Raw genomic sequence first — 25,928 nt, forward strand, 5'->3', positions numbered from 1 at the left:
CAGCACACTGCATCGCCCTTTCTTGCCCAGAAACTGATCTGCGACGACGCTTCTCCGGCCCGATTTGGCTACCACGCCGTCGACTGCTCCTCATGTGCGTGCATCTGCACGACGGGGAAGGAGGTCTGGACCGGATAACTGAGGGCAAAGAGCAAAAGTTCTGGCCTGCTCTAGAACCCTCGGCGAACATGCCACAGAGCAAGGAACTAAAGTTGTCCTGCATCGAAGAGTAGACATGCAAAGACGACATGAAAGCCAAGGCAGGGCTCGATGTGATGCACAGAGATTGCGGCTGGGGTTGGGACGCAAGCTGTTCGAGATGGGGCCAGTTCCGATTGGAGAATTCTGTCTTGTCGGGAAGAACCTTAAGTTCAAACCCCCCAACAGCAACGGGAGCTCCAAGAGTCAGATGGTGTCGTAATAATGGCAGAGGGGCCGATGACAGCTGTGCCCCAGGTGAGCGCGCGAAACATTGCCGGCCAACCCCAGACAACCGGCTGAAGCCGGTGCGGTATCCTTTCCATCCACGCCCACTGGCCAATCATGTCTCCGAGCAGGCAACCTTTGGCCAATTCACTTTCCGCTCCACCTGATGTAGCAGAGCCGCAAGACTGGAAACGTGTGCAGACCACGGAAAGCTTGGCGATCTGCATATGCCGCTTCCTTTCCGGCAAGCTGAATAAGTTCTGACAGGCTTGCCCTGCTACAGGAAGGCACACGCTCAGCCTCCCATCTCAACCAGGACGACCACTCTCAAGCAGGTCGTGCGCCTCCCTGCTCCAGGGCCCGCCCGCTTTGGCAGAGACAAAGCCAGGGAAGGTCATCTTCCTTTTCGGCCTTTCGTCGGCGGCCGGCTCCGGCCGTGGCGCCGCAGATGGCTCCGCAATCGCGTGTGCGTGGACGGGTTCCATTGGCAAGATCGACCGAGGAACTTGCCCTGCAGCATCAGACTTCAGCGCAGCCTTGCGGCCTCGAGTAGCTGGGTTCGCAATTTTGGGTCGAGTACGCTCAACTGGTGGAGCTTCCGGGATCGGGCTGCTGGGGCGTTTCGTTACACCATCCTCAACTCTAATTCCGGTCGTGTTGCTGATTGGGTGTGGAGGTTGTCCTGCGTTGTGTAGCTGAGATCGCTCGGCTTCAGCGGTCGGTGCCGGCAAACTCTTGTTGTTGACACAACGCCCTGTCGTCGGCGGCGGCCTTTCCTTTCCAATCGTGGCGATGCTCTGCCGTGTGGGCGGTGATATCTGATCGTTTGTGCCCTTGGCCATTGCAGTCCCCAGGGTGATGGCGGAGGTTTCCCGCCGGGCGAGGCTGCGTCGCATCGACACATCACCAGGCTGCTGTGTTCTGCGAGTCTCCGCTCCGTCCGTAGCTTCGCTGTTGATCCTTTCGCCCGTCTCATCATCAGGGAGCGAGTTGCGCCGCTGAACAACAGGTGCAGTCTCCCGGGGCGGTGTCGACGGCGACAAGCAATTCCGAGGGCTTTCTTCGAGAGGCTGTCTCTGGTGGGGGATTGGCGCCTCGTTGGCTCGTGGATCAGGAAGGCAGGTAGCTGCTGTAGTCTCCTCTACCGCGAGATGGGGATCCCGAATGCCCGGCGTCGGCTCAAAGGGGCCTGCAATGCTGACGATGGGTGGGCTAGACGGGACAAACCCAAACACTTCTCTGCTCCTGACACTCTTTCTGCCGAGTCTTACGAGGTGAGGTCCAACCTCCGCCTGTGGCAGCTCTTCGTTCTCACTCTCTTCCGAGTCTGCCGCCTGCACCGTTTTGGGGTGGCTGGAGACCTGATCACTCGGGCGCCTGGTCTTCTGGCCTTGTCGGGCGGATTTCCGCGTGTTGACGGTGTGGCCATCATCTGACGAGTCCCCTTGCATGTCGGGGCTGGCCGTCTCGCGCGCCCTCTCCTGCAGTTTGGCAGAGCGTTTGGCCTTCTGCTTTCTCTTCTCTCTTTGAGGAGGAATCGACTGGTCCCTTGGCTCATCCTCTGCATCTGGCACGGAGTCCCCGGGTGCAGGGGCCTCTCCGAGGTCGGCAAAGGATGGTGCAGTTGAATCACCGCGCGACACTATCGAGGTATGGTTTGCGGTCTTGTGGCCGACTTGAGTATGGAGCTCTGCAGCCTTGTCGTGCACGGGCGTGGCCGGGCGGTCGGTAGCGTGAATCTGCTCCCTCGAGGGTGAGCTCCGCCCTTTGAGCTGCTGGTTCTTCTTCCGCTTTTCGGAGAGCAGCAGGAGACCTCGCTTCTGCCGAGGCTTCAACCGCAACACGGTTCTTTCCTCGTTTGGTAGTTGAGCTTCTTTGAGTGTCTCGTCGCTTTCCGGCGCAATGGCTGGGGGTCGGTCTGCCTCGGCTTGCGGACTCTTTTGCTTGGCTGGTCTCTGCCTTGCCGGACTTGATGCCACACGTTTTGAACCCGCAGTGTTTCTCTCCGGTGCGAGCGTTCTCGAAACGTGTGTTTCGCCGTCTGGTCTCTGCCCTGTGTCTTCATCCAGAACGATTGCCTGCGAGCGCGACGCTCCTAAGCCTGGGCAGTCTGTCACGGGGGCGACTTCCTCAGGTCCAACTTGGGGATGCTTTGTTGATTCCGCATTTTGCGGACCATCTGGCTCCTTAAGACTCCGGGAAGCTAGGGGCGGTCTGAAAGTATCGATCCTAGTCCTGTTCTCGCTGGAGAAGGATGAGCATCGACCGCTGGTGTTCGGTAAGTCTTGGACCCCAATCCGAGAGGTTGACCTTGCTTTCCCTAAGCGTGTGTGCGCCATGCTCCTGGGTGCGGTTTCAGGTGGTTCGCGTTCTCCAACACGGTCATCCGGTCCATGCTCCAGGGGCACCCCTGACGGACGGGAAACAACGTTTGCCCGGGAAACTGTAGCTGGCGGGTCACCCCTATCAAGCGTTCGGTCTTTTGGCACTGGCTCAATGTCCAACGTGCCTGTCCCACGAGGTCCCGAGGCTTCTGGTTGTGGTCGGGGTATTGAGCTCAATGGCACCGCGGACAGGGATAGCGTGGCACCAAACAAGCTCCGAGCATAACCCATCTTGCTTGGCGGCGTGAGGTCGCATTTCCGCCTCTTTGCAGGGCGCGCATCGTCATGGTTCACGGGCATCTCGTTAGCTCTCTGCCGAAGCTCGAACGGTGACTCGGTCGGAACCACGGCACGGCCGAGGGGACCGGTAGGGGTCCCGAGGACCTGATTGAGAGGACGATGCCTGGTCTGAAAGTGGTCGTTCACGCGGATGCCAGCCACAGGTGTATTTGCTGAAGCTCCCAGCGGGGCCGGGCGCAAGGCCACCCGTGCTTGGCGCTGTTCCTTTTCCTTTGCTCTTTTGTCGAGTAGCTCGGACAAGTCCTGGTTTTGGCGTCCCACGCACTCTATGGCCTGGACGATGGCCCCTCCACGCTCTAATTGGAATTCTTCGCCCTCGCCGAACTCCGACTCACGCTGCCAGTGCATGTCCCCGACGAAGTTGCCCCGCTCATCGTAGACCATGACACGTTTGTTGAAGGTGTGGTACTTCAGGCGTCCATCTTCCCACCGCTTCTGCTTCCTCCGGAGATCGTGGGTGAACAGGCAGACGAACTCGAGGACTGGAGCGCTGCATCGGCCACTGCTCGCGCTGGTTGCCCCGGCAGGGACGGGTCTCGAGGACACCGTGGACAGCATCTCCAACAAGGAAGTCAATTTGTCGTTGTCATCGTGTTGTTCGCAGAAAGCGCAAAATGGTGGCCCGCGCAGGTTCAAGGCAAAAACGCTTGGTCTGTGAGGGCTGCCAAACAACGGCAAACTTAATTGGTGACGCGGAGGGGAAGGGAAGACGCGTTGTGAAGTTGCCGTTTTCGAACACGCGAAAGTGGGTCCAAATGCCTGCAACACACACCCAATTTGAACAACAGTAGCAACAGTGGGCAACCATCGCCATCGAATCTGAAGCTGTAGATATTGCAATAAAAAGGCCCAGATGGCCATGTTCTCATGTTTTCAAGTACTTGTTGATGTTTTGATACTTCCTTTTAGGCATTTTCCTCTGTTTTGTGCGTCGGAGGCGCTACGCGTATTGCGTGGGCGAGCAACGACCATGACAACGCCCACTACGGCGCCCACCACAACACCGGCATTAAACCTGGAACCGCTTAAACAGCACTGCGGTATTGTAGCTGTACCGCGACCATCGCGGTCATCGCGGGCACCGCGGCATCGTAACCACCGTAGGCGCTGCAGCATCGTAGCTATAACGCCATCATCGAGCGGATTTCGCAGGCATTGGAGGTAGCGTCAGCAATGTACTTGATCGGGGCTCGAGAAGCTCGGTAGTCGGCGCTCGTAGAATTGAATAGCGGTCGGCACAACGGTCGGCACAGCGGTCGGCGCCCTGGATATCGAACGGCGGTTGCAAATATCGTAGTTCGCACCGCGGAAGCGAGTGGCGCGCAATGGGCCAGCATGGCCGCCCATACCTCCTTCGCCATCAAGCCGGAAAGCTGAGCTCTGGCAAGTTGGATCGCGGGGAGCTGGGGAAGGCCTGTGCCGCGTTGCGGGGCACAGCACAGGCGCTGCGTGCGAGTGAGCGTACTCCGTACGGAATACTGTACAGTACACAGTCCAGTACACAGAGGTTCTTCCAGTTCCCCACGTCGACAACTGTGAGGTACCAGACCTTGTTTCTCACCTAGAAGACGGTCCAACTACGATTCGGGCCTTCGAATGGCATTGAATTGATGGATTGCGATTAGACTCCCGTCATTCCGCTTGAGGTTTCCTTCTAAGCCGGCTCGCAGCGAATTCTTCAGGCACTGGAGTTTGGGTATGGTAGTTAGAGGTACCTATCGTCCTGTGCAGAATGTCCCTGCATCCCCACAGCCAGGTTTCGCAAACCGCACTCTATCCAGGGCGGGAGTGTGACGGCCTCGGGAACATGGACTGCATGTAAACTGGACCGGCGATCCGCCGGTCCGTTGCGGGGATCGAAGAAGAGGAGGGATGTAGTGTACCATGAGCGGCCGATTGTTGGACGCCGTGGATATCTCTGGGACCTGGACCGGAACCGATGATTCCTGTTGGAGCGCAGGGAGCATTACCATGGAGTCAGTGGCTGGGCTGCGGAGGTGGTGGGTTGAATGGATAGGTGGATTTTAACGTTAACTTAATCCGTTAACTTAATCCGTACTTCCCCGGTTGCGTTCCAGAACTTCCAGGTTGAGCCTTCACGGCAGAGGGCCTTGGGGCGCGTTGGACGGCACGGTGCGCAGCATGGACAAGGGGTACTTGGTACTTTACGGCACCCTGCAGTGGGCTTGGAACTCAATCCACCAACCCACCAAACCACCACCCATCATCTCCGTCAACCTACCTACCACACTTCATGCTATTCTGTCCACTGTTGTTCATACGCTAACTACACCCCGATCCGTTCAGTTTGCTGAGGTCTTTTCCATGCGTTTTCTCAGTTGTGAGCAAATCAACTTGTTCGTCCTCTCTTCGGCAGCGAAAGCAGGACCAGCTGGTTAAGCTGTGATGTGTCAATTAAGCTCCTCTACTACGGCTAGCTGGGTCCTTCTTCGCTGTTTAGGTCTAATCTTCCCGTCGCCATCATGTACTTGATCGTCGCGCTCACTGCTTTTTATGTCTGGAGACGATTATTTTGAGTTGAACAGCTTTTTTTCTTAGAGGGAACAAGAGGCTCCCTGCGTTTTCTTTGAGAGAGAACGAGAGGCTCCCTCCTCTTGTTGTTGTACATACATTGTAGTATGTCACTATCTCACACATCGCAGTTGCAAAGGTGTTCACTACCTGAAGTTCCCTCGCATGCCTACAGGCACATTGGTCGGTCTCGGCAGCTCCGATCCTGCGCAGGAAGCCGTTCAACTTTTTCGTTCCCGTTCGGAGTTGCGCTAGCCCTCTGGCCTCTCCTTGATTCAACCTGTTATAGAGGTTGTAAGTTGCTTGTCTGGCAGTGCCGTGTCTATAGCCTTTGAAAACTTGCCCAGGTCTTTTGACTCGAGAATCCTTCTCTGTCAAGCTGGTTAGCGAATGCGTGGATAGTACTTCTGGCATTCGTAAGTGTCTCTTCTTGTCGCTGCAATGGGAGTGAAGACGACCTGCTTGGTTGCGGTAGAACTGTCGTTCGGCCGTATGTACGTTCTGATATTCTTGGGAGCTATACCAGAGTTCGCATGGTTTGCGAGCTAGGCAGCGCCATCCTCGGACAGCCGCCGGTGTGCCGGATGTGTAGGCGGATGCTGACTTGATTCTGTCAGAACCAGCCCGGCCCGGGGTAGCGGGCCGGCCTACCGAGATTAGGATCCACTAGCTTGATGCCCAACTGCCGCCCAAGACTGGGCTCCTGATCAGGAGAACTCTCCTACAATACAACATCCTCAACACCATGATTGATTCCAGTTGTATACATTGCTTGTATTGTAATAGCTTTATCTTCCTAAGCTAGCGTAGCGGTTTCAACAATTAAGAGTCTTATTAGCTTGAAAACCTAGCCCTATCTCTAAGTATATAGCCTTATATATAGCGTTTAGTAGCAACTACTATATTTTCGAAAGCCGATATAAAGATCGATATTATCCTAGCTAGCCTAGATAACTAGGTGGCTTAGAACCGCGAGTTCGTCAATAAGGCTAAGTATCTCGACTTACTTGACTACTTTGAAGGTAAGGCGGAGCTCCTTTCGAAGCCTATAATGGCCAATACCTACGATCTTACCTATAAGTGTATCTAGTATAAGCTCTAAGAATATATTGTCGAACTATAGGCTTCTACGCTAGCTATAGCTATAGGAGCTTTAGCTAATCTAGGAGTACCCGCTATAGGCGAATAGTAGCCTAGCACTGCCTTTATAGCCTAGGATAATAATATAGATTCCTAGACCCTCTCTAAGAACGAGGGTCTATAAGAGTAGCCTAGTGTTAAGGTACTGAATAGCTACTAGAGGAAGCTTTACAATAAGAGGGAAAAGTAGTTCAATAATAATATCGCTATCGTTATTTCATAGGTCGAGAAGAATCTAGACTATAAATATAAGGACTATAAACGCTAGACTAATTACTTTATCTAAATACTAACCTTTATAACTACTATAGTAGTAGCTAACTACTAGTCTATCTACTTTATAAAGTATACTAACTTTTAAATATAGTACAATAATCTTAAAAAGATTATTTAACCAACTATTGAAATAATAATAGAGCTTTAAATATATATTTATATCTATTTTAATACATTTAAATATCTTAGGAATATATATATTAAAGAGGCTAATTTTAAGAGGTAGCTTATTAAGTAAGAGAACTTAATAGATAAGGCCTCCCTCTAAAAGATAAGTAAAGCAAAGGATCTTAGCTTATAGTTCAACGAACTAATAGCTATATTAGAGAAGCTATTCCTAAGCTTTATTTCCCTCTATATTATAAGTAAGATAGAGATCCTTAAGAAGCTAACCTTTTAAAATATAGCTATAGAAGTCTATAAAGGAATATACCTATTCCTTAAGAAGGTGCTTAACTATATAAAGAAAGGATCTTTCCTAATATATAGCCCTAAAGAGAAAGAAAACAAGGACCCTAAGCAACTAGAAGATTAGAAGGATCGCCCTAGGCGCTAAGCTAATTGTAAAGAGAGAGCTAAAATTGGCTGATCTTACTCTAAATATAAGCTAAGTACACCTATAGCTCCTAGTACCTCTATAAGGTCCTTAAATATATTAAGGAAGTACTATACCTATAATTACTTCTATCTAACTAAGCGATACTATTATTTAAACCCTAAAAGTATACTACTTAAATAGAAACCTAGAGAATATATTAAAGCTTATATAGAGGCTAATTTAAAAGCTAATTCAACTTTGTAAATAGAGGCTAATAGGCTCTAGATAAAGAGGTCTAGGAGTAGCCTCGCTAACAATGTAAAGAGCGATATAGGCGAAGATCCACTATTGTATTAACTAGCCAACTACTCTAAGAGAGCTATAGCTATATTTTTAACGAAGGAGCCTAAGGTCTCCGAAGTAGATATAGCAGATGCTAACGCTTCTAAAGAGGGTATTGCTCCTAAAGAGAGTACTACCTAGGAAGAGGGTAACGCTCTCGAAATAGGCACTGCCCCTAAAGTAGGCATTGCCCCCGATATAGGCAACGCCCTCGATATAGGCATTAACATTATAGCGATATTTAGCTACTAGTATATCGTAAGAATATAGTAGTAGAGAGCTATAGGCAAATATATAGCGAGCTTCGCTATAATCCTAGCTATATTCTAGATAGGCTAGAGATATCCCCTAATTAACTTAGTGATCCTAGATTTAGGGTCAACTATTTATATCGCCAACTATCTAAGTAGGTTTAAAAGGCCTTCTAAGTTAGCTATACCTAATAACTATATCTAGGTAGGCGAGTACTCTATTTAGATTAAAGGATATAGTAAGATAGATATTAAACTATAGAACAACGAGGGCGTTATAGTCCTTATACTATACAACGTAGTTTACTGCCCGACTTTTGTATATAATATTATATTGTTGAAGTAGCTTAATCGACAAGGGATCTAGTAGGACAATAGGCTAGAAAGTATACTAAACTACCTACTTAGGCACTAAGATTATATACTCCTCGAATATATTATAAAGAAGCTTTAACAATATATCCTTAAATATATACCTAAGAACTATATACCTATAGCCTTTACTATCTAAACGAAGAGGCTCGATCGCTAGGCTCGTTATATAGAGAGTATAGTAGATATTATAACTTAGTACTTATACCTTAGCTATATAGGCCTAAGGGCCTTTAAACACTTTGTTAATTACTTATAAGGAGAGCGTATTAAAGGTATATCAACGTTCAAATATAATAGCTATAGCCTTAGCAAGTTAAAACGTAGGCCTAATTACATTCCTAGGCCGTTGAACTACAGCCTAGGCAATAGGATCGCCCTAGATTTATACCCTTTCTAGAAAGGCCAATAGCGCTTTAAACATCTATTATTAACGATAGATCGCTATTTAGGTATAATATAGGACTATTATCTATATAACTATAAGGCTCTAGGTATTCTAATGGCTATTAAACACCTTGCTACATTGCTTAAAAGGTAGTACTAGCTATATATTAAGGTCCTAGAGTATAACAACGAATTTATATAGGTAAACGCTATTACTACCTAGGCAAAGAGATAAGGTATTCGAATAGAGCCTTTAGCGCCTAATACGCCTATATAGAACAGAGGTGTTAAACGTTTAGGGGGTATAATTAAGGAGAAGGCTAGAACAATAGCTATTAGCGTATAATTACTAGGGCAACTATAGCTAAAAGTTATAAGAGCTACAATATATCTCTATAATAGGATACTATCTTTGACAATAGAGTAGATAACGTTATTAGATCGCTTTTATACCTTCTTTACTAAAAGAGATAGCCTAAGAGCCTTAGAGTATAAGCTATACCAAAGGTACTTAAAGGTCTATAGTTGTAAGGCATTCGCTATAATAGATGTCGCTAAGAAGAAAGAAAGGCGTTTTAAATGGTTCTAACTAAGAGCTTAGATTAGCTACCTTATAGAATACAATTCTTCGAACATCTATTGTATCTAGAACCCTACTACTAACTAAGTAGTATATATATATAATATAATCTTTGATAAAAAGTAGATATACCTAGGCGATTTAAAGCTTATAGTGTAAAACATTCCTTAGGTAGATCTTAAAGAGCTAAAGCGCTAGCTTAATATTAAAGGCGCTAATAATGCTAATTAGCTAGATAATAGCGATCTTACGCCTATAGCTAAGGAAAAGGATATAATAGAGGCGTTTAATATATCTTTAATAATCTTTAAAGAACTAGAGGAGAGCCTAGCTACTACTAAAGAAGTGTTAGATACTATTATAGTAAAAGGCGATACTATAGGCACCTTCCTAGAGTTCTAATATCTAACTCCTTCGCCTACTTTACTAAACGCCCTAATCGTAGCTACCTTTCTAGGTTTACGTTCGCCTAGAGCCTCTAAAGGAGTATTCTAACTATAGGAGGCTACCTTCAACGTAGGAACGTTAGGCCCTAGAGCTACTAAATATAAACATTTAAGGAGGGTCCTCTATATAGAGGAAGAGAGAGAAGAGCTTGTTTAAAAGAGTAAAAAGAAGGCTAAGAAGGTAGTTGGTACTATTAAGAAAGAAGCTAGTAGCGCTAAGAGGATCTCCTAAGAAGAAGTCGATCGCCTATAGTAAGAAGATAAGCTTAGATCTATCTACTAGTCGATACTCTCGCCTATACTTCGATAGTACTTTGAACTTAAAGATTACCTACTAGGCTAGCTATTCCTAGAGGTGGAATACAATTATCTTCGAAGTTACAAAGTAATAGGCTCCTAGGAAGAGATTCGCTACTATAATAATGAGATCTAAGGTAAATAGATCCTAAATTATATATAAATATACGTCTATAAGTTCAATAAAAGTAGGTACTTCGTTAAATATAAGGCGAGGCTAGTAGTATATAGCGATTAATAAAAGAAGAGGTTCGCTAAAGAGAACTATATAGCTATACTTATTATATAATCCTTTAGAATAGTACTTACTACTATAGTGAGGTTCAACTTAGAACTAAAGTAGTTTAATATAGTCAACGCCTTTATTAACACAAAGATCGATAAAGACATTTATATAGAGATGCTATATAGCTATTATAAACTAGGAACTATTCTAAAGCTAAAGAAGGTACTCTATAGCCTATAAAAGTCTCTCCTCCTCTAGCAACGAAAGCTAATAGCTACTCTAAGGAACCTAGGGTTCTAGGCTATACTATAAGAGCCCTATATTATAATAAACAAAGGTATTATCGTCTTCTTCTATATAGATAACATTGTCTTCGTCTACTATAAAAAGGATTAATACTAAGCTAATAAAGTAATTAGCTAGCTATAAGAAAAGTATAAACTTATAGGAGGAGATAATCTCCTATAGTTCCTAGGTATAGAGATTTATTGTAACTGTAAAAGGCGTTTAATTTAGCTTAGCTAGACAACTTATATTAAGAAGATCGTAAGGTTAGCCTAGGAAGAAGGAAAGCTAGAGACTCTAATAGCTAAAAGCGAACTACTTCTATACAACGATATTACTAGCTATAGCTCTATTAAGCTTTATTAAAGGAAGGTCGGCTTAATCCTATATATAGCCGTCAATATATACCTAGACATTGCCTTTATAGCCTCTAAGCTTATATAGTTCAATTAGAACCTAGGACTAGAATACTACTATATAGCTAATCGAATATTATAATACCTCTATCGAACAAGGTTCTAAGCCCTCTAGCTAGGAGGAGGAGATATCCTAATTATAGTTAGCGATACTAGCTTCGCCGATAATAGTATTAATTGTAAAAGCTTATAAGGTTATACTATTATCCTATTTAGAGGGCTAATCGCCTAGTAAGCTAATAAGTAGGATATAATAACTATATTAACTATAGAGGCAAACTTATTAATACTTATATAAGTAGCAAAAGAAGGTATATTCCTTTAACGCCTATTAGAGGCACTAGAGATCTATTTAGATAATAAGATTCTATTGATCTAATGTAATAATAAATAGATGATTTAGCTAATCAATGCTAAGATGCCTATACTATAGACGAAGCTGAAATATATTGATATTTATAACTATTGGCTACGCTAAGAAGCTTAGAATAAGAGGGTTAGTATAGATTATATACCTTCGAACTAGATGTTGGCCAATAGCTTGACGAAGGCGCTAGAACTAGAGCCCTATAGGAAGTTCGTAGAAATGCTTAATCTAATAGATATCTAAGCCCTTATCGAGATCTACGCCTACTAGGCGGCGTAGAAAGAAGAAATATAGAGCTAGAGGAAGGCTCTAGCCGAATAGAAGGTTTAGTTTACAATATAATATATAAGATTAAGAAGGGTAGGCGCGCAAGGCTCAGTAGATTAGGGCGATAGTAAAAGGACCTTAATACTATAAAATTGCTAGATTAGGAAGGACGTAGTATTAGGAATAGCTTTATAGATTACTAAATTTGGTAGGCCGAAGCCAGAGGCTCGACCTAGGGGGGTGTATTAAAACCAGCCTAGCCCGGGGTAGTAGGCCAGCCTACCGAGATTAGGATCCACTAGCTTGATGCCCAACTGCCGCCTAAGACTAGGCTCCTGATCAGGAGAACTCTCCTACAATACAACATCCTCAACACTACGATTGATTCTAGTTGTGCGCATTGCTTGTATCGTGATAGCTTTATCTTCCTGAGCCGGCGTAGCGGTTCCAACAGATTCATGTTGTACACGAAAAACCGATTATCGAGGCGATGCCTTATGGTCCAGAGGGACCCTATCCCGAGATTCTTTGGTCAGGACTGAACACTGGCAGTCCAAGTCGACACGTCGCAGCGCAGACCAGTGGGCGAATTCCAGACTCGTGAGGGGCCTTAGATTTGCCGACCCGGTGGCACTGCGTTGCGTCGGGCGGCGGGACTCGCAGATCGCTAGGATAGGTAGGTAGTCGGCTGCCATGGTCCGTAGCCTTGATTTGGAACTCCGGTCTCGACTGGGACGTTTCTGTCATTTAGATTACTTCAAAATAGCGAAGAACACCGGCGCTTTTCGTTTCTTTGGCTATGCCAAAGCTCCATGGTTCTCGGATCAGAACCTAGAAATTTTTGAACTTGGTCTTGCGAAGCCTGACTTCACTAGGCAAGGTCAAGATGAGAGCACAGGTGCTGACCGTGGCCCTGATCCCGGGTATCGCCGCCCAGCAGACCCTCTGGGGCCAATGTACGTGCCCATTCTTCGGCAACTTCCATTGAATCTAAGGCTGACGGCGACACCCCCCAGGTGGCGGACAGAGCTGGACTGGGCCGTCGGCGTGTGTCGCGGGGGCATGCTGCTCGTCGATGAACCCGTGGTACTACCAGTGTCTATCTGGTAGTTGCGTAGGCCCGACAAACAACACAAGAAGCACCAGCAGCACCACGATTAACACTGCCAAGCCGTCGTCGATAACGGGGGTGACGACGACCGCGAAGTCCAAATGTTCGATGACAACGGCCACGACCACTCCACCGTGTTCGTCGTCGTCATCCTCCTCCTCTGCGTCCTCTGTCGCCTCGTCGCCCTCGGCAACCTTCACCAACCCCGTCATCTACGCTGACTTCGCCGACAACGATGTCTTCCTCGGCCCCGACAACGTGTTCTACTACCTCGCCTCTAACATGCACTACAGCCCCGGCGGACCCATCCTCAAGTCGTACGACCTCGTCAACTGGGAGCTCATCGGACATGCCATCCCTTCGATCGGCGACTTCGGCCCCGCCTACAGCATGACCAACAACACGACGGCGTACCGCGAGGGCACATGGGCATCGACGCTGCGGTACCGGAAGAGCAACGACCAATGGTACTGGATAGGCTGCGTTGACTTCTGGATCACGTACATTTACACAGCGCCCAGTCCGACAGGCCCTTGGGTTAAGAGCGCCAGCATGCCGGGCACGTGCTACTACGACTGCGGCCTGCTGATTGACGACGACGACACCATGTACGTTGTGTACGGCAACACCAACGTCAGCGTTGCGCAGCTGAGCACCGACGGGCTGAGCCAGGTGAAGACGGCGCCCGTGTTCAACGCGGCCGACACCAATCGCAGCGTAATCGAGGGCAACCGCATGTACAAAATCAACGGCACCTACTACGTGCTCGACGACGACACGCAGGGCACGACCATCATCTGGAAGTCGTCGAGCCCCTTTGGCCCCTACACCCCCAAGATCCTGGTCAACAACATCAACTCGCCCGTGCCCAACGGCGCCCCGATCGACCAGGGCTCGCTCGTGCAGACCCAAGACGGCAACTGGTACTTCATGTCCTTCGTCTGGGCCTACCCAGCGGGCCGCATGCCCATCTTGGCGCCCATTGTGTGGGGAGCCGACGGCTTCCCGTCCCTCGTGACCGACAGCGCCGGCGGCTGGGGCGCCTCGTACCCCTACCCTCTCACGCCGCACCCGCTCGCCAGCTGGACCGGCAGGGACACCTTCCAGGGCACCACGCTCAGCCCCAACTGGGAATGGAACCACGCGCCGGACACGACCAAGTACACGGTCAACAACGGCCTGCGCCTCTCGACGGCAACCGTCACGACGGACCTCTTCCACGCGCGCAACACGCTCACCCTGCGGCCCTTCGGCCCCTCCCCCGTCGGCACCGTCGCCCTGGACATCAGCTCCATGGCGGACGGCGACATCGCCGGCCTGGCCGCCCTGCGCGACGGCACGTCCTGGATCGGCGTGCAGCGCAGCGGGCCGGGAGCAAGCTACACGCTGCAGATGCGGCTCAACGCGACGCAGGACGCCAGCGCCAACTGGGCGACCGCCAGCACGGGCACGGTGGCGGCCACGGCCGCCGTGCCGGAGGGGACGAGCAAGTTGTGGTTGCGGGTGGCGATGGATGCGCGCGCGACGGGGAGCAAGCAGGCTGTGTTTTACTATAGCTTTGACGGGGTGGTATTTACGCAGCTCGGTCCGAGCTATACGATGACGAGCGGGTGGGAGTTCTTTCTGGGGTATCGCTACGGCGTGCTTAACTTCGCGACGAAAGCGCTCGGGGGGTCGGTCGTGGTTGAAGAGTTTGTGAGTGCGTAGGGGGAAGTGTTACCCGAGGGCTGAAGGAAAAGAGGGGATCTTCGCAGCCCTCGCTTCTTCCAAGAGAGAGGGGCACAAATTGTGCAATATATCCCGGATACGGGGACAGTCTGGGGCAAGGTCTGCAAGGTATCTAACCCAGAGGTGTAAGAGTGGTGTAGAGGAGTGCCTGATGCTAATTGCATTAGAGATCTTAGTGCTTCAGTCAGAAAAGGAAGCAGGCGGTGGCCTTCGCCATCACCCTCCTCCGCCTGTCCAGCAGTCCGTGGATGAAGTGGCTGATCTGGTTCATCATCATCTCGGTCAACATTATGCTCGGCGTGTCGGCCGCCATCATGTGGATCCGGTGCTGTCCCGTTGCGAGGCTATGGATCTTTGACATGGAGGGTACTTGTTGGCCGTCCTACGTTGTAAAGGACTATCAGACCTTCGCCACAGTGTACTCCGGCGCGCTTGACATCGTCTTGTCACTCCTGCCGAGGAGGATTGTCTGGAATGACGCCATCTACAAGAAGGAGAAAATCGGCGCCCTCATCGCCATGAGCTTCGGTGTGCTGTAAGCTTTGCCCTCGTGTCTCGCCCTCTTCTACCGATGTGTTCTGACCCTCGCCCCTTTTAGCTCTGGCGCAATCTCCTTCCTAAAAATCATTTCCCTCTCCGATATCTCGGACAGCAGTTGTAAGTTGCCGATGTGCCATCCTCGACTCGTTGTGTGAGCTTGAATCTGATTAAGCAAAAGCTACGACTGTCGACCTCAAAGTCTTCGGCACAGCCGAGCCCGCCGTCACCATCATCGCCATTACTATTCCAATCCTCCGCGCCTTCCTCCGCAAAGACGCCACCAACAAGGATCGGTCGATCCAGTTTATCCAAACCTCTCACATCCCCGGACCTAGCTCCGGCCGCTCGGTGCCTCCTGTAAGCGACTCCAAGAGGCACTCCGACGACGACGGTCTGATAATATACGCTTCAAAGCCCTCGCACGTCGAAGTGGGCCGACGAGCGTTTCAGCTTATACCGTGTAGAAGGGCCTCCGCGTTTAGAGAATGTTGATGCCAAGGAAGGAGAACGGCCAAGTCGCAGGTTTGAACACGACTTGAACACGACTTTGTCTAGGTACCTAGGTAGTGTCGTGTTTTTCCGCAACCACCCAGGGCCAGCTTCGAGAAGCGACTGCCGTGATTTCGACGTTCCGCCTTGCCTCTTGCATACCTACCTAGGTACCTGATCTAGGTCGCTTAACACTCCAACAAGTTCATGTTGCCAAAGGCGGGGTCCGTGGACCCTGCTTTGGTTGGTGGGATTGGGGAATGGCAGTGCAGATCTAGTATATTCCCCTACCCCATCTGGGTGGAAGCGGTGCAACTGCGGGACACTACCTACCGTACGCTAGTGTATAGAGGTACACTTAGTGGACTGTAGGTGTGGAGGGTGGCATCGGGAGAGCCTCTCAACAGGCGAAGCCCCAGATCACTCCCGATTTCCATGCCACCATACACTGCATGATGTTGCACGCCTATTCCCGACCTGGAATCCCCCCTCATACCGTGTACTGTATCTACATACACAACACACGCACCACGCACAGTCCTCGGCGCAATTGTGCCCGGGTGTGTCTGACACAGAACAGGTGGTGGCGGTACAGTACAAGGGGCGTATGTGGCTTTTCGCTTACCTCTACACTACCGAAGTATAGGTTGCATCTCGCCTCACTACACTAGGAGCCGAGTACTCCGTCACGATACCACGCCTGATTCAGGTAACTTCAATGACTTGCAGGAGGGAGGGAAAGAAAGAAGTTAAAAAAAAAAAAAAAAATCGCGCCCGGATAGCGGGTTAGTTGTGATAATCACGGTGTCAAGACTCAATCCACGCGACGACTTTACCTCAGGTATCGAAGGAAGCGCGTCTTTTGAAGCTAGAGTACCCCCCCTTGAGGTCTCCTGCAGGTGTCCGGAGGCAACAACTCCGGAAACCCACCCGGACTCTCCGGCATAACAAAGCCCGTCCCCAGTACTGCCCGCTTACGATGGCGGACACAGCGGACTACTAATCGATCTTGGCGTTGTAATCTACCAGGCTTTTCCACCTGGAAACGTCCTGCGGTGCTAGGATAGTTATCGACGTGCCCCCAGATCCCGCCGTGGAGATCCTGCATCGGACCGATGTCGTGACCTCCGCTCGGCATTAAGCGAGCCAGCCCGAACCTTCACTACTGCGTAGAGTCCCAGCCGTCCTGCTTCTGGTTTGTGTTTCGTCCTGTCTCCCGTCTTCTGCTGTCAACCTCGCGCACGAGGCGGCCCGAACTCGTGGTTGTCCCCGCATGACCGCGGCCTGGTTTGCAGGGAAGTTCCATCTGTCTCGAGACTCATATCGCGACGATTGTGGCATCCGGCTTCCTACCACCGTGATTTCCTAGTTGATACAGGATGCCTGGCAACTTAGCTCGGGGTTTGTTAACCACCGCTCTCGCAGCGCGCCAAGCACACGATCTTCTCGCTTATTTCCGTGTCTTCTGATTTCCCTTCGTCCGGGGCTGGCCCGTGGCCTACCACAACCCGTGGTGTTTTTTGGAGCTGGGCATCATGAACTGTGGAGTTTCCTCGGATTTGTGTCGCGAAATTCCGCATCGGGCTGCCATCTTGCCCGTCTGGGGGTTGCCATGTGATTCTTGCTCCGAAGGAACTACCGTCGTCTTGGGCGCTAGACGCTCTAAGTCGGAGATGGAGAGGAGCAATGGATGCCATGGACTAGGGACGTTGAGCCACAAGCGCCTCCGGATCCGTCTCCGCATCGCTCTCCGCTAAGCTCGACGGCATTATCAACCCGACGACAAACTCAATAAAAGCTCGGTTCCGTCAACAAGGATCTCCTCTCTTCTCTTGATTCACCGACAACCGCCGAGCATTCCTTCGAGTCGCCAACCAACATGAAGCCGTCTGTCGTCGCCGGGCTCTTTGCATCGGGTGCTGCCGCTCAGAGCGGTGCCTGGGGGCAGTGCGGCGGCATTGGCTATACCGGTCCCACCAGCTGCGTGTCTGGGTATAGGTGTGTCTACGTGAATGACTGGTACAGCCAGTGCCAGCCCGGCGCTGCCACAACCACCACCTCGCCGCCTGCCTCGAGCACGTCCACCCCGCCCACCTCGACGGGCACTGCTGGCGTTCGCTATGTTGGCCGCGTCAACCCGAGCACCAAGGAGCTGAGCTGGCCAGGCACCGGCATCTCATTCACCTTCACGGGAACCTCCGCCACCATCGGCATCGCCTCCGTCAGCGGCACCAACAGCGTGGACCTCGTCGTCGACGACGGCGACCCCATCGTCATCACCAGCTTCGGCTCCAGCATTACCACGCCCGCCGGTCTCTCCCAGGGCACGCACACCGTCACCCTCCGCAAGCGGTCCGAGGCCCTCTACGGCTCCATCTTCCTCGGCTCTGTCACGACCGACGGCGCCTTCGTGGCCGGCACCGTCCCCACCCGCCAGATCGAAATCATCGGCGACTCCATCACCGTTGGCTACGGCCTCGACGGCACCAACCCGTGCACCAACAACGCGACCGTCGAGGACAACCCCAAAACCTACGGCGCCCTGGCCGCCGCCGCGCTCGGCGCAGACTACAACGTGATCGCGTGGAGCGGCAAGGGCGTAGTGCGCAACGTCGCGACCGGCAGCCCAGACACCAGCCCGCTGATGCCAGAGCTCTACACCCGCTACGGCGCCAACGACCCCGACAACAGCTACCCCTACCCGCCCACCTGGTCCCCGGACGCGGTGGTCATCAACCTCGGCACCAACGACTTCAGCTACATCGCGTGGGACGCATCGGGCAACGCGTACGCCGCGCGCCCGCCGCTGAACGCGACGACGTACACCGACGGCATGGTGGCCTTCGCGCAGAGCATCCGGGCGCACTACCCGGCCGCGCACGTCTTCCTGGTCGGCTCGCCCATGCTGAGCGACTCGTACCCGACCGCGGCGGACGCGCAGAAGACCACGCAGACGAATGCGCTGAAGAGCGCTGTTGCGCAGCTCGGCGCGAACGCGCACTTTGTCGACTGGCCGACCCAGGGCAGCGATGTGGGCTGCGATTATCATCCCAATGCGGCCACGCATGCGGCTGAGGCTGCGGTGCTCGCGGATGCGATCAGGTCTGCGCTGGGATGGTGAGGAGGGCCCGGGTGTGTGGTGTGTGAGGAGAGGGAGGGGCTGCTGCTCGGTCCGGATGGCTAGGTGGGGGCCTTGGAAAGCAGCTTCGGGCCTACCTCAGGTATTTAAGGTTGGGGGGACCGTTAAGTCTCTGGAGCAGGAGAGTCGTGAGGAGATGTGGTCTCTCGTGGGTGACGGGAAGCACCAAGCGGCGAGGAAGGTGTAGAGAATTAACTGGTTCGATGGGCTCCGGAATGGTCCGGCGCTGCAAGGACTGGGTTGAGATGGGGGTGACAGGGGGCGGGCTTGGATGATGTTTTTCTTCTGCTTCAACAGTGGTATCTATAGCTTCAAATTCGATGTGATGGTTGCCCACTGTTGCTCCTGGGCCGTTGTTCAACTTAGCCCAGGTGTTGCGGGCAATTGGACCCACTTTGCCCTGGTGCTTGCAATCGGCAACAGGCAGTTGGACCCACTTTCGCCTACACTGCGGAGTGTCTGAAAACGACAGGAAGGGATGAAGCCTCTAACTAAATGTACCAAGTTGGTCAGGGCTTGCTCCAACATGTGCGCCCCCCAGAGGCAGGATGAGCGCGGTGCGACATTGAAAACCGTCGCCAAACCTGCAGGGACCTTGTTCTGTGGCGTAGCGTCGCGTCGCAGCATCCCTCAGCGCTTCCAATGGATGGAAACCAGGTTCCGGTGGCGGCCTGTCCCTGTTCTCGGATTGTCATCGTTGCGGCAGCTGGAGGCTGTGCCGCCAAGGATGAGATCAGGATAAACAACATCCTTTGCACCGCAGGGCCCAACGCGCCGTCTGTCCCGTGATACATACGGCATATGCAATCCGTCGTGCCTTTTCTTCCTCATTTTTCCCTTCAGATGCTCGGAACCATCCTCAGGTTTTGAAGCTTTGGTTGAACCACCTGCGGCATTCGCCACATGTCTGCTAGCCAGACCACTCAATCGCACATGGCATAACTTGCCTACCTACCTTATGTACCTATGCATGTGGTGTGACGCAAGCCTCGCTCTTCATTAACGTTGACCTCTCTTAAAATTCTTTCTCGGGCTGACGGCCACGCTCATTCTTTCTGCTGCTTCCCGCAACAAGCCGTCGCTGGTGATCAATTGTTTCTCCCCCCAGTTTCCCGCGTCTCCAAGATGCAATCAATGCAGAGACAGTTCGGCAAGCTCTGGAACAAAGGTCCCGGAGACAATGCCAAGGTTTCTGCTCTCCTCAATGATTACGAGGATGTGGACAGGCTCCTCGCGAAGGTATGTACTCACTCCAGCACAGCTCAACTGGGCGCGGCCTCGCTGACTTGGACCCGCGCAGATCATAGATAATGCAAAATCATGGAGGGATTCTTGGACCGCGCTTGTCACCACTCAGTTACAGGTCGTCACCGAGTATGAAGCCCTCTACGACCCCATCGTCGGCGCATCCGACGGGAGGGCCCAGACCGCCCCCACACCTCAACTCCAGCTCGAGCGCACATTCAGGCTGAAGACGGCATACGCCGAGCTGAAGGCTGAGCTGATGGAGGAGATCGCTCTGATTGATGGGCACGTCATGCAGCCCGCCTCGAGTGCGCGAGAGGCTATTGCTCCCATTCGCAAGACCATCAAGAAGCGGGAGAACAAGCGACTGGATTACGAAAAGGCGCAGGATAAGGCGCTCAAACTTCAGAGGAAGCCAGCCCGCACCGCCAAGGAGGACGCGGCTTTAGCGAAGGCTGAAGTTGAGGTGTCACATGCGGCAAATGTGAGTGAATGGAGCCCAGCCGCCCATAGCTGTCTGTTGTCTCAGGACCCCAAGGCTAACAACCAAACAGGAGTTCAGCATTGCTGACGAGCACCTCCGCGAGACTTTACCGCCCATCATCACCGCGGCCTTCAGCTTGGTGAACCCCTTGCTCGCAAATCTCGTCATGATCCAAACCAGATTGCTAGGACTCTACTACACGACCCTCCACGGATACTGCCAAGAATTCGGATTCCCATCGCCGCCGCCGCCGATGGAGGACGTGGTCGCCACGTGGAATGCCGCGCTGGGCCCAGTCCGAAGCCAGGTAGAGTCCATCAGCTTCATCGCTCGCGGCAAGGCATCGCAGCAACACCCGAGCCTGGGCCGGGACGGCGCCCCGACGAAGCCAGGGCCTACTCCCATCAACGGGGCCCGTCGCACCTCGTCAGGCCTGATTCCCAGCTCTCACGCGCGCACCCTGCGAGCCCCGCCCGCGACCTCACTCCAGCCGCCGTCTGCGGCGCCCGCAACTGGAAGCGCGCGGTCAACATCTCCATATAAGCGTCCCGACCTCTCGAACGCCACAGACTTCACCACAGCGACAATCCTAGGCGGCGGCACGGTGAACCGGTCGAGGGGGGCCTCACCCGGCGCAGGCGCCGCCGCGTCTGGGCCGAAAACCCCGTCGCCCTTCTCGCGAGCTACTACAGCTAGTAGCACCACCACCAACGGATTAGCCAAGAAAAAGCCGCCGCCTCCACCACCGCCGCCGAAACGTGCCGCAACAGCCAAGCCAGACGAGTGGGTCGTTGCCGAGTACGCTTTTGCCGGCCAGGGCCAAGGCGACCTGTCCTTCCGGCAGGGAGACAGGATCAGGGTGATCAAGAGGACGGATACCGATCAGGACTGGTAAGTGATGTCACCGTACTTCGAAGTGCAGTTCCTTGCACATTCCGCTCCAGCGAGCAAAGCCAACTAACTTTGTCTTGTGTCTCCAGGTGGGTCGGGGAGCTGGGAGGAGTGACGGGTAGTTTCCCGGCCAATTATTGCAAGCCCCTATGATCGTAACGGCTGCCTCCATTGCTATTCGCTGTTTTGGCTACACGCTGCTGGTTTTGGGTAAGTAACACGCTGCCGGTTTGGGGTACACGCTGCCTGGAGTTGAGGCGTTCATGCAGAAAAGTGTCGCTTGGTCTGGAAACCGCTTTTACAGGCTCATTAATATGACGCTAAATGGGTACGTCACGGACTCGGAAGGCCATTTGGTTTGATGCTCTGTTTTTCGTTTCTTCTCTTCCCCTTGTTCTTCGGTCATCAACGGGCTCCGGGTTCTCAAAGGGAGAAAAAAAGGTGCCCAGGAGGACTCTAAATCTGAGACATGATAATGATATTCCCCGAGACAAGCTAGCCTCCGTCTTGTTCTATACCAAATCTCATAACTCAACCTATGAACACCCTTTCTCTTTCCCGGCCTCCCCTCCGCTACGCCATGACAAAACGTTCAACATAAACGGCGCCACCGCCTCTAAACGATGACTTTCCACTCCTCCATGTCTGGGTATCATATTCTAGGCTGCCAAATACCAAACGGAAGAAAAAACACGTCCTGTGTCCTCCTAATGCAACGATAACAATGAGAAAGCATCGGCGAGAAAGGCCACTCAAACGGATACGGTGCCCAACTCGACAGGCGAAGAGCGAGAGTCCCGCCGGCGATGATACGTTTCTTTACTCGGGGCGGCCATCGCATCTCCGGCCTCGGCGGTGGACGATGCGGCATCCGAGCCGGCGGCTGGTAAGCGGAGAGTCAGGTAGCATTCCCCTTCCAACGACATCGGCGTGACTGGCCCGCCGGGGCTCCCGACAGGCCGTAACCTCGGCGAGAGCGGTTTGTGCGTCTTGAGAAAGGCCGCGGCGAGGTTGGCGGCCGGCAAGGTGAGTCCGCCAGGGGAGGGGGACCCCGCGGAGCTTGTCGTGGATGCGCTGTTGGCGAGCACGGCACTGGCGGCCATGGCGGCTTGCGCTACCATGTCTCTCTGGTACTGCTGCAAACGGCGCTTGACGTCGGAGCCGGGCCGGGCAGATCCGAGATCGTCGTGATACTTCGGGACTTGAGGCTCAGATCTGACTGGAGCAGTGGGGTGTGCTACCAACGTCGACGGTCGGTGTCGGGGGTCTTTTCCGTGCCGCTTCTCCCAGTTGGTGGGGTAGTACTTGCCCAAGGGTAGGACCACATCCTGGTGGGCGCCGCTGGGCATGTAGGACGAGACGGGGGTATGCGGAGATGCGGACGGGCTGGTTGAGCGGATCAACGGAACGAACGGAGGCCTGGAAGCGTCCGACGACCGCATCGGGCGAGAATCCGTGCCGCATTTGCTGGACTCGGCAGCCTGTTGCAGAGAGCTTTGCCGGGCCTTGTCGGCGTCGTGATGGAAGGGGTGGGGGACGCGAACGCGGGACTCGGGGTCTTCGTGAAGAGGGAAGTATCCTCTGCGACCCAAGTCCAGGTCAGCAATCACAGGCAATTTTTTATGTTCGCACACAGCGTAACGTAGAAGAGCAAGTGAAGTGGCCAGGGCAAGGTTAATGGACATACCCCGCGATGTCGCCTCTCGCTGACAGCGGCTCCGTGGGATTGGAAGAGGTTGGAGCGGTTGGGTAAGCACTTCCGGGTCCGGGCAGATCGATGGCTATTGGCCTGCTCTTGCTATTCGGGCTGAGTAGCTCGTCGTTCGTAGCTGTCGAATTATTCTCCGAGTTCGGGGGGTGGGTGTGAACTGCTTATTGTCAGGGAAAGGGGTCAGTCTCGAGTCGGCACAGTAACTTCCAAAGAACAGCCTGCGAGGGAAAGGTTCACTGCAGCCGATGACGCAGTGTCTGAGTGGGGTGTCTCGTGTAGTGACAGTGGTTGCTGCAATGCCCATGGGGTCGCCCATGGGGTAACCATTGGCAGTGATCCCAGCAAATGCCCCGCTGCAGCCCTGCAGTGAAGACCCCGTCCAACGTATTTCCGCGGCCACCTAGCTTTAGGAGGCACGCGCAAGACGGAGCCCACAAAGATACCTTATAGGAACAGATGGCCAAGGCTCCACCAAAAGCCACCAAACATATAATGGAAGACAAGATGGCACCGAGACAACAACCGAAAGGAACGTACCCTTCCCCAGGAGGAGGCCGTGCCTGCCAGCCGAAGGATCTGTCACGTAGCGCGGAACCGCAGCTCGGGACGGCGGGGGATTCTCCTTCGCCGGTGTATGGACAGGGGAGAAGGCGAACTGGTCTTCGGACTCGTGCGAGCCAAGTGACCGGCGCGAATCATGCGAGGCATCGGATGAGCTGGAGTCCGTTCGCCGAAGCATGGGTGGCCGTGTGGCCGGCAATAGTGATCTCCAACGGCGCTTGCTGGACTCCATCTCGTACATGTAGGCAAGTGGGTTCGCTGAAGTCGTCGGTCTCGGAGCGGCCACAGGAGGGTCTTCTCAGCCGGCGACTCGGAGGAAACTGGACACATGGGTATGAGAAGCTAAGATCAGACGCCAGTTGGGTGCGAAAGGTAGCTGAGCGTGTCTGGTAAGCTCAGTGCCTTGGGCGTTCGCGTACCGATCCTGTGAACGCCCAGCAAACCGGCAAACTTGAAGTCGGGGTGTTGCCGGCTTGCAGCAGAAAGTGCTGCTCCACAGCTGTTGACCTCCTTCGGCTGCGGGCTATCTTCTGGCTGCAACCACACGCGGTCGAGAAGGACCTGGCTGGCGAGGACGAAAGGAACGGCAGAATGGGCAAGGGCCGGAAGGTGGTAGGTAACCGGTTGGTCCAGCGCAAGGAGGGGCTTCACACGAGTCAGCGAGGATCCAGGTCAGCTGCCACCGCCATTTGCGAACATGTAATCCGCACGTACGGAGTTGTTTTGCTGACGGTCGGGCTACCCCACGGAGAAGCGGCAGCGCAAAGTCGCTGGCTGAAGCATCCGATCCGAAAATGGGGGAAGCTGATGAAGTAACTAGAGGTAGCTGGCGAGGTCTCACGGGATCGCGGGTCTCGGTGGAAATGTCAGCCCGGAGCTGGCAGATTGCTTGCGCCTGTGGGACACTGTCTGGAGCGCATGGCAGCAGGTTCAAACGTGGGACGGAAAACTGCCCTGAGCTGGCAACAGTGGTGGTTGGGGCCCTGGTGCATTCATAGTCCACACTGGGGAGAATCCTGGGAGATGCAGGACCAATGGGTTGGCCGCGTATCTCTGTATCTCCTGCTGTGCCGGGATACCGACTTTCAAGGTTGGTATCTGTTGTAGGGTACGGAGTACCTCTTATATCGCAGTCGCAATAGGCTGGTCTGCCCCACATCCTAGCTACGCTAGCGTGCACTGAACCCTGGCCCCGCAACGGACGACCCTGTTGGGTTATAGTATATTCCGTACACTGGCTAAAGAGGTCCCGCCAAGACTACCTAGTCTTGGCGGGACCTCTTTAGCCATCAGCCCCTGTTGTGCCAAGGATTTCGGAAGCCGGCACTGTGGGCGGCTGCCCTGATCACACATCGGCGCCGAACTGCGCTCCCTCGCGGGCTGCAGACATCGCACCGACCGGGACGGTGGAAGGCAACAGCCTCTGGATGCGGCCCTCCATGTTGAGCCATCCTGTTCAGTGCAGGCCGAGAGCTCCGTCTTGACGCCATGCTCCCCAGCGGTGGTGAGGACTGTGTGGACAGATCGTCAAAGATGCGCCGGGCTGCGGCGAAGTACCGGCGAAGGGGTGGTATACTAGTATACACAGTGAGCAAGTTTACTAGTGGGAGACGTGTTTTCCTTCCGTGTTTCTTGGTACTTGGCAATTGCGCGGCCAATCTCAGGCCTCAAGAGCCGTGGTGAAAATCGACGACCTGGTTTGGGCGCTGATCGGTGCGAGTCTTGGACGACTACAGCGTACGCAAACCTGGCGGTTGCAATGATCCACGAATTTCAAGGAGCAGAGCCGCTCCACCTCGTCCGTGCAGCCTGGCCGATCCAATGTTTGCTCTTTCGTCCTTCCGCTGCAAAATTGACTCCCTGCGGGGCAGGTGCCACAAGAGAGGGGTCTGCCTGTCTGTTACCTGGTACTCACTCATGTGCAGCAAGACGGTGGCATCGCAGAGCGGCTTCCTCGTGCCGGTAGGAAATCCCGCGGCAAGCGGGATGGAGGCGCCTGGAAGGCGCGGCACACGACGACGGGACAGATGTTCTTGCCGGACCGGCCGCCACTGTCCGTTGATCCTTGCCGATCTCGGTCTGTCTCACCCTCAGGCTTTGCCCCTCCCCTGTTTTGTTGAAGAAAAGAAAAATGTTGGAAGGGTCGGGTCGGGGAGCGCCTGCTGATCGCTGCTCGTGGGTTGCAACAGAAGAAGTG

At 53.0% G+C, this 25,928-nt stretch overlaps 7 protein-coding genes across 7 annotated transcripts; 4 read left to right on the forward strand and 3 right to left on the reverse strand.

The window, feature by feature from the left end:
- Positions 1-663: 663 nt before the first annotated feature.
- On the reverse strand, positions 664-3,870 carry THITE_2111350 (uncharacterized protein). Its single transcript, XM_003651238.1, has one exon. The coding sequence runs from the start codon at positions 3,666-3,668 to the stop codon at positions 735-737; it is 2,934 nt and encodes a 977-aa protein (XP_003651286.1). The 5' UTR covers positions 3,669-3,870; the 3' UTR covers positions 664-734.
- A 9,181-nt stretch (positions 3,871-13,051) lies between these two features.
- Positions 13,052-14,650, forward strand: THITE_2142725 (glycoside hydrolase family 43 protein; the record flags this gene model as incomplete). Its single annotated transcript, XM_003651239.1, has 1 exon — positions 13,052-14,650. The coding sequence occupies one exon, from the start codon at positions 13,052-13,054 to the stop codon at positions 14,648-14,650; it is 1,599 nt and encodes a 532-aa protein (XP_003651287.1).
- A 269-nt stretch (positions 14,651-14,919) lies between these two features.
- THITE_2046138 (uncharacterized protein) lies at positions 14,920-15,210 on the forward strand (the record flags this gene model as incomplete). Its single annotated transcript, XM_003651240.1, has 1 exon — positions 14,920-15,210. The coding sequence occupies one exon, from the start codon at positions 14,920-14,922 to the stop codon at positions 15,208-15,210; it is 291 nt and encodes a 96-aa protein (XP_003651288.1).
- Positions 15,211-17,184: 1,974 nt separating this feature from the next.
- On the reverse strand, positions 17,185-17,488 carry THITE_2111352 (uncharacterized protein). Its single transcript, XM_003651241.1, has one exon. The coding sequence runs from the start codon at positions 17,442-17,444 to the stop codon at positions 17,199-17,201; it is 246 nt and encodes an 81-aa protein (XP_003651289.1). The 5' UTR covers positions 17,445-17,488; the 3' UTR covers positions 17,185-17,198.
- THITE_2111353 (carbohydrate esterase family 2 protein) lies at positions 17,489-18,867 on the forward strand. Its single transcript, XM_003651242.1, has one exon. The coding sequence runs from the start codon at positions 17,580-17,582 to the stop codon at positions 18,819-18,821; it is 1,242 nt and encodes a 413-aa protein (XP_003651290.1). The 5' UTR covers positions 17,489-17,579; the 3' UTR covers positions 18,822-18,867.
- A 1,097-nt stretch (positions 18,868-19,964) lies between these two features.
- On the forward strand, positions 19,965-21,612 carry THITE_2044608 (uncharacterized protein; the record flags this gene model as incomplete). Its single annotated transcript, XM_003651243.1, has 4 exons — positions 19,965-20,078; positions 20,140-20,568; positions 20,639-21,459; positions 21,549-21,612. The coding sequence occupies 4 exons, from the start codon at positions 19,965-19,967 to the stop codon at positions 21,610-21,612; spliced, it is 1,428 nt and encodes a 475-aa protein (XP_003651291.1).
- Positions 21,613-22,148: 536 nt separating this feature from the next.
- Positions 22,149-24,222, reverse strand: THITE_2111355 (uncharacterized protein). Its single transcript, XM_003651244.1, has 3 exons — positions 23,708-24,222; positions 23,147-23,330; positions 22,149-23,040 (listed from the first exon to the last, which is right to left on the reverse strand). The coding sequence occupies exons 1-3, from the start codon at positions 23,970-23,972 to the stop codon at positions 22,212-22,214; spliced, it is 1,278 nt and encodes a 425-aa protein (XP_003651292.1). The 5' UTR covers positions 23,973-24,222; the 3' UTR covers positions 22,149-22,211.
- Between the last annotated feature and the right edge of the window lie 1,706 nt (positions 24,223-25,928).

Source organism: Thermothielavioides terrestris, chromosome 2, assembly GCF_000226115.1.
Source record: "Thermothielavioides terrestris NRRL 8126 chromosome 2, complete sequence".
In the NCBI taxonomy this organism is placed as follows: domain Eukaryota; kingdom Fungi; phylum Ascomycota; class Sordariomycetes; order Sordariales; family Chaetomiaceae; genus Thermothielavioides; species Thermothielavioides terrestris.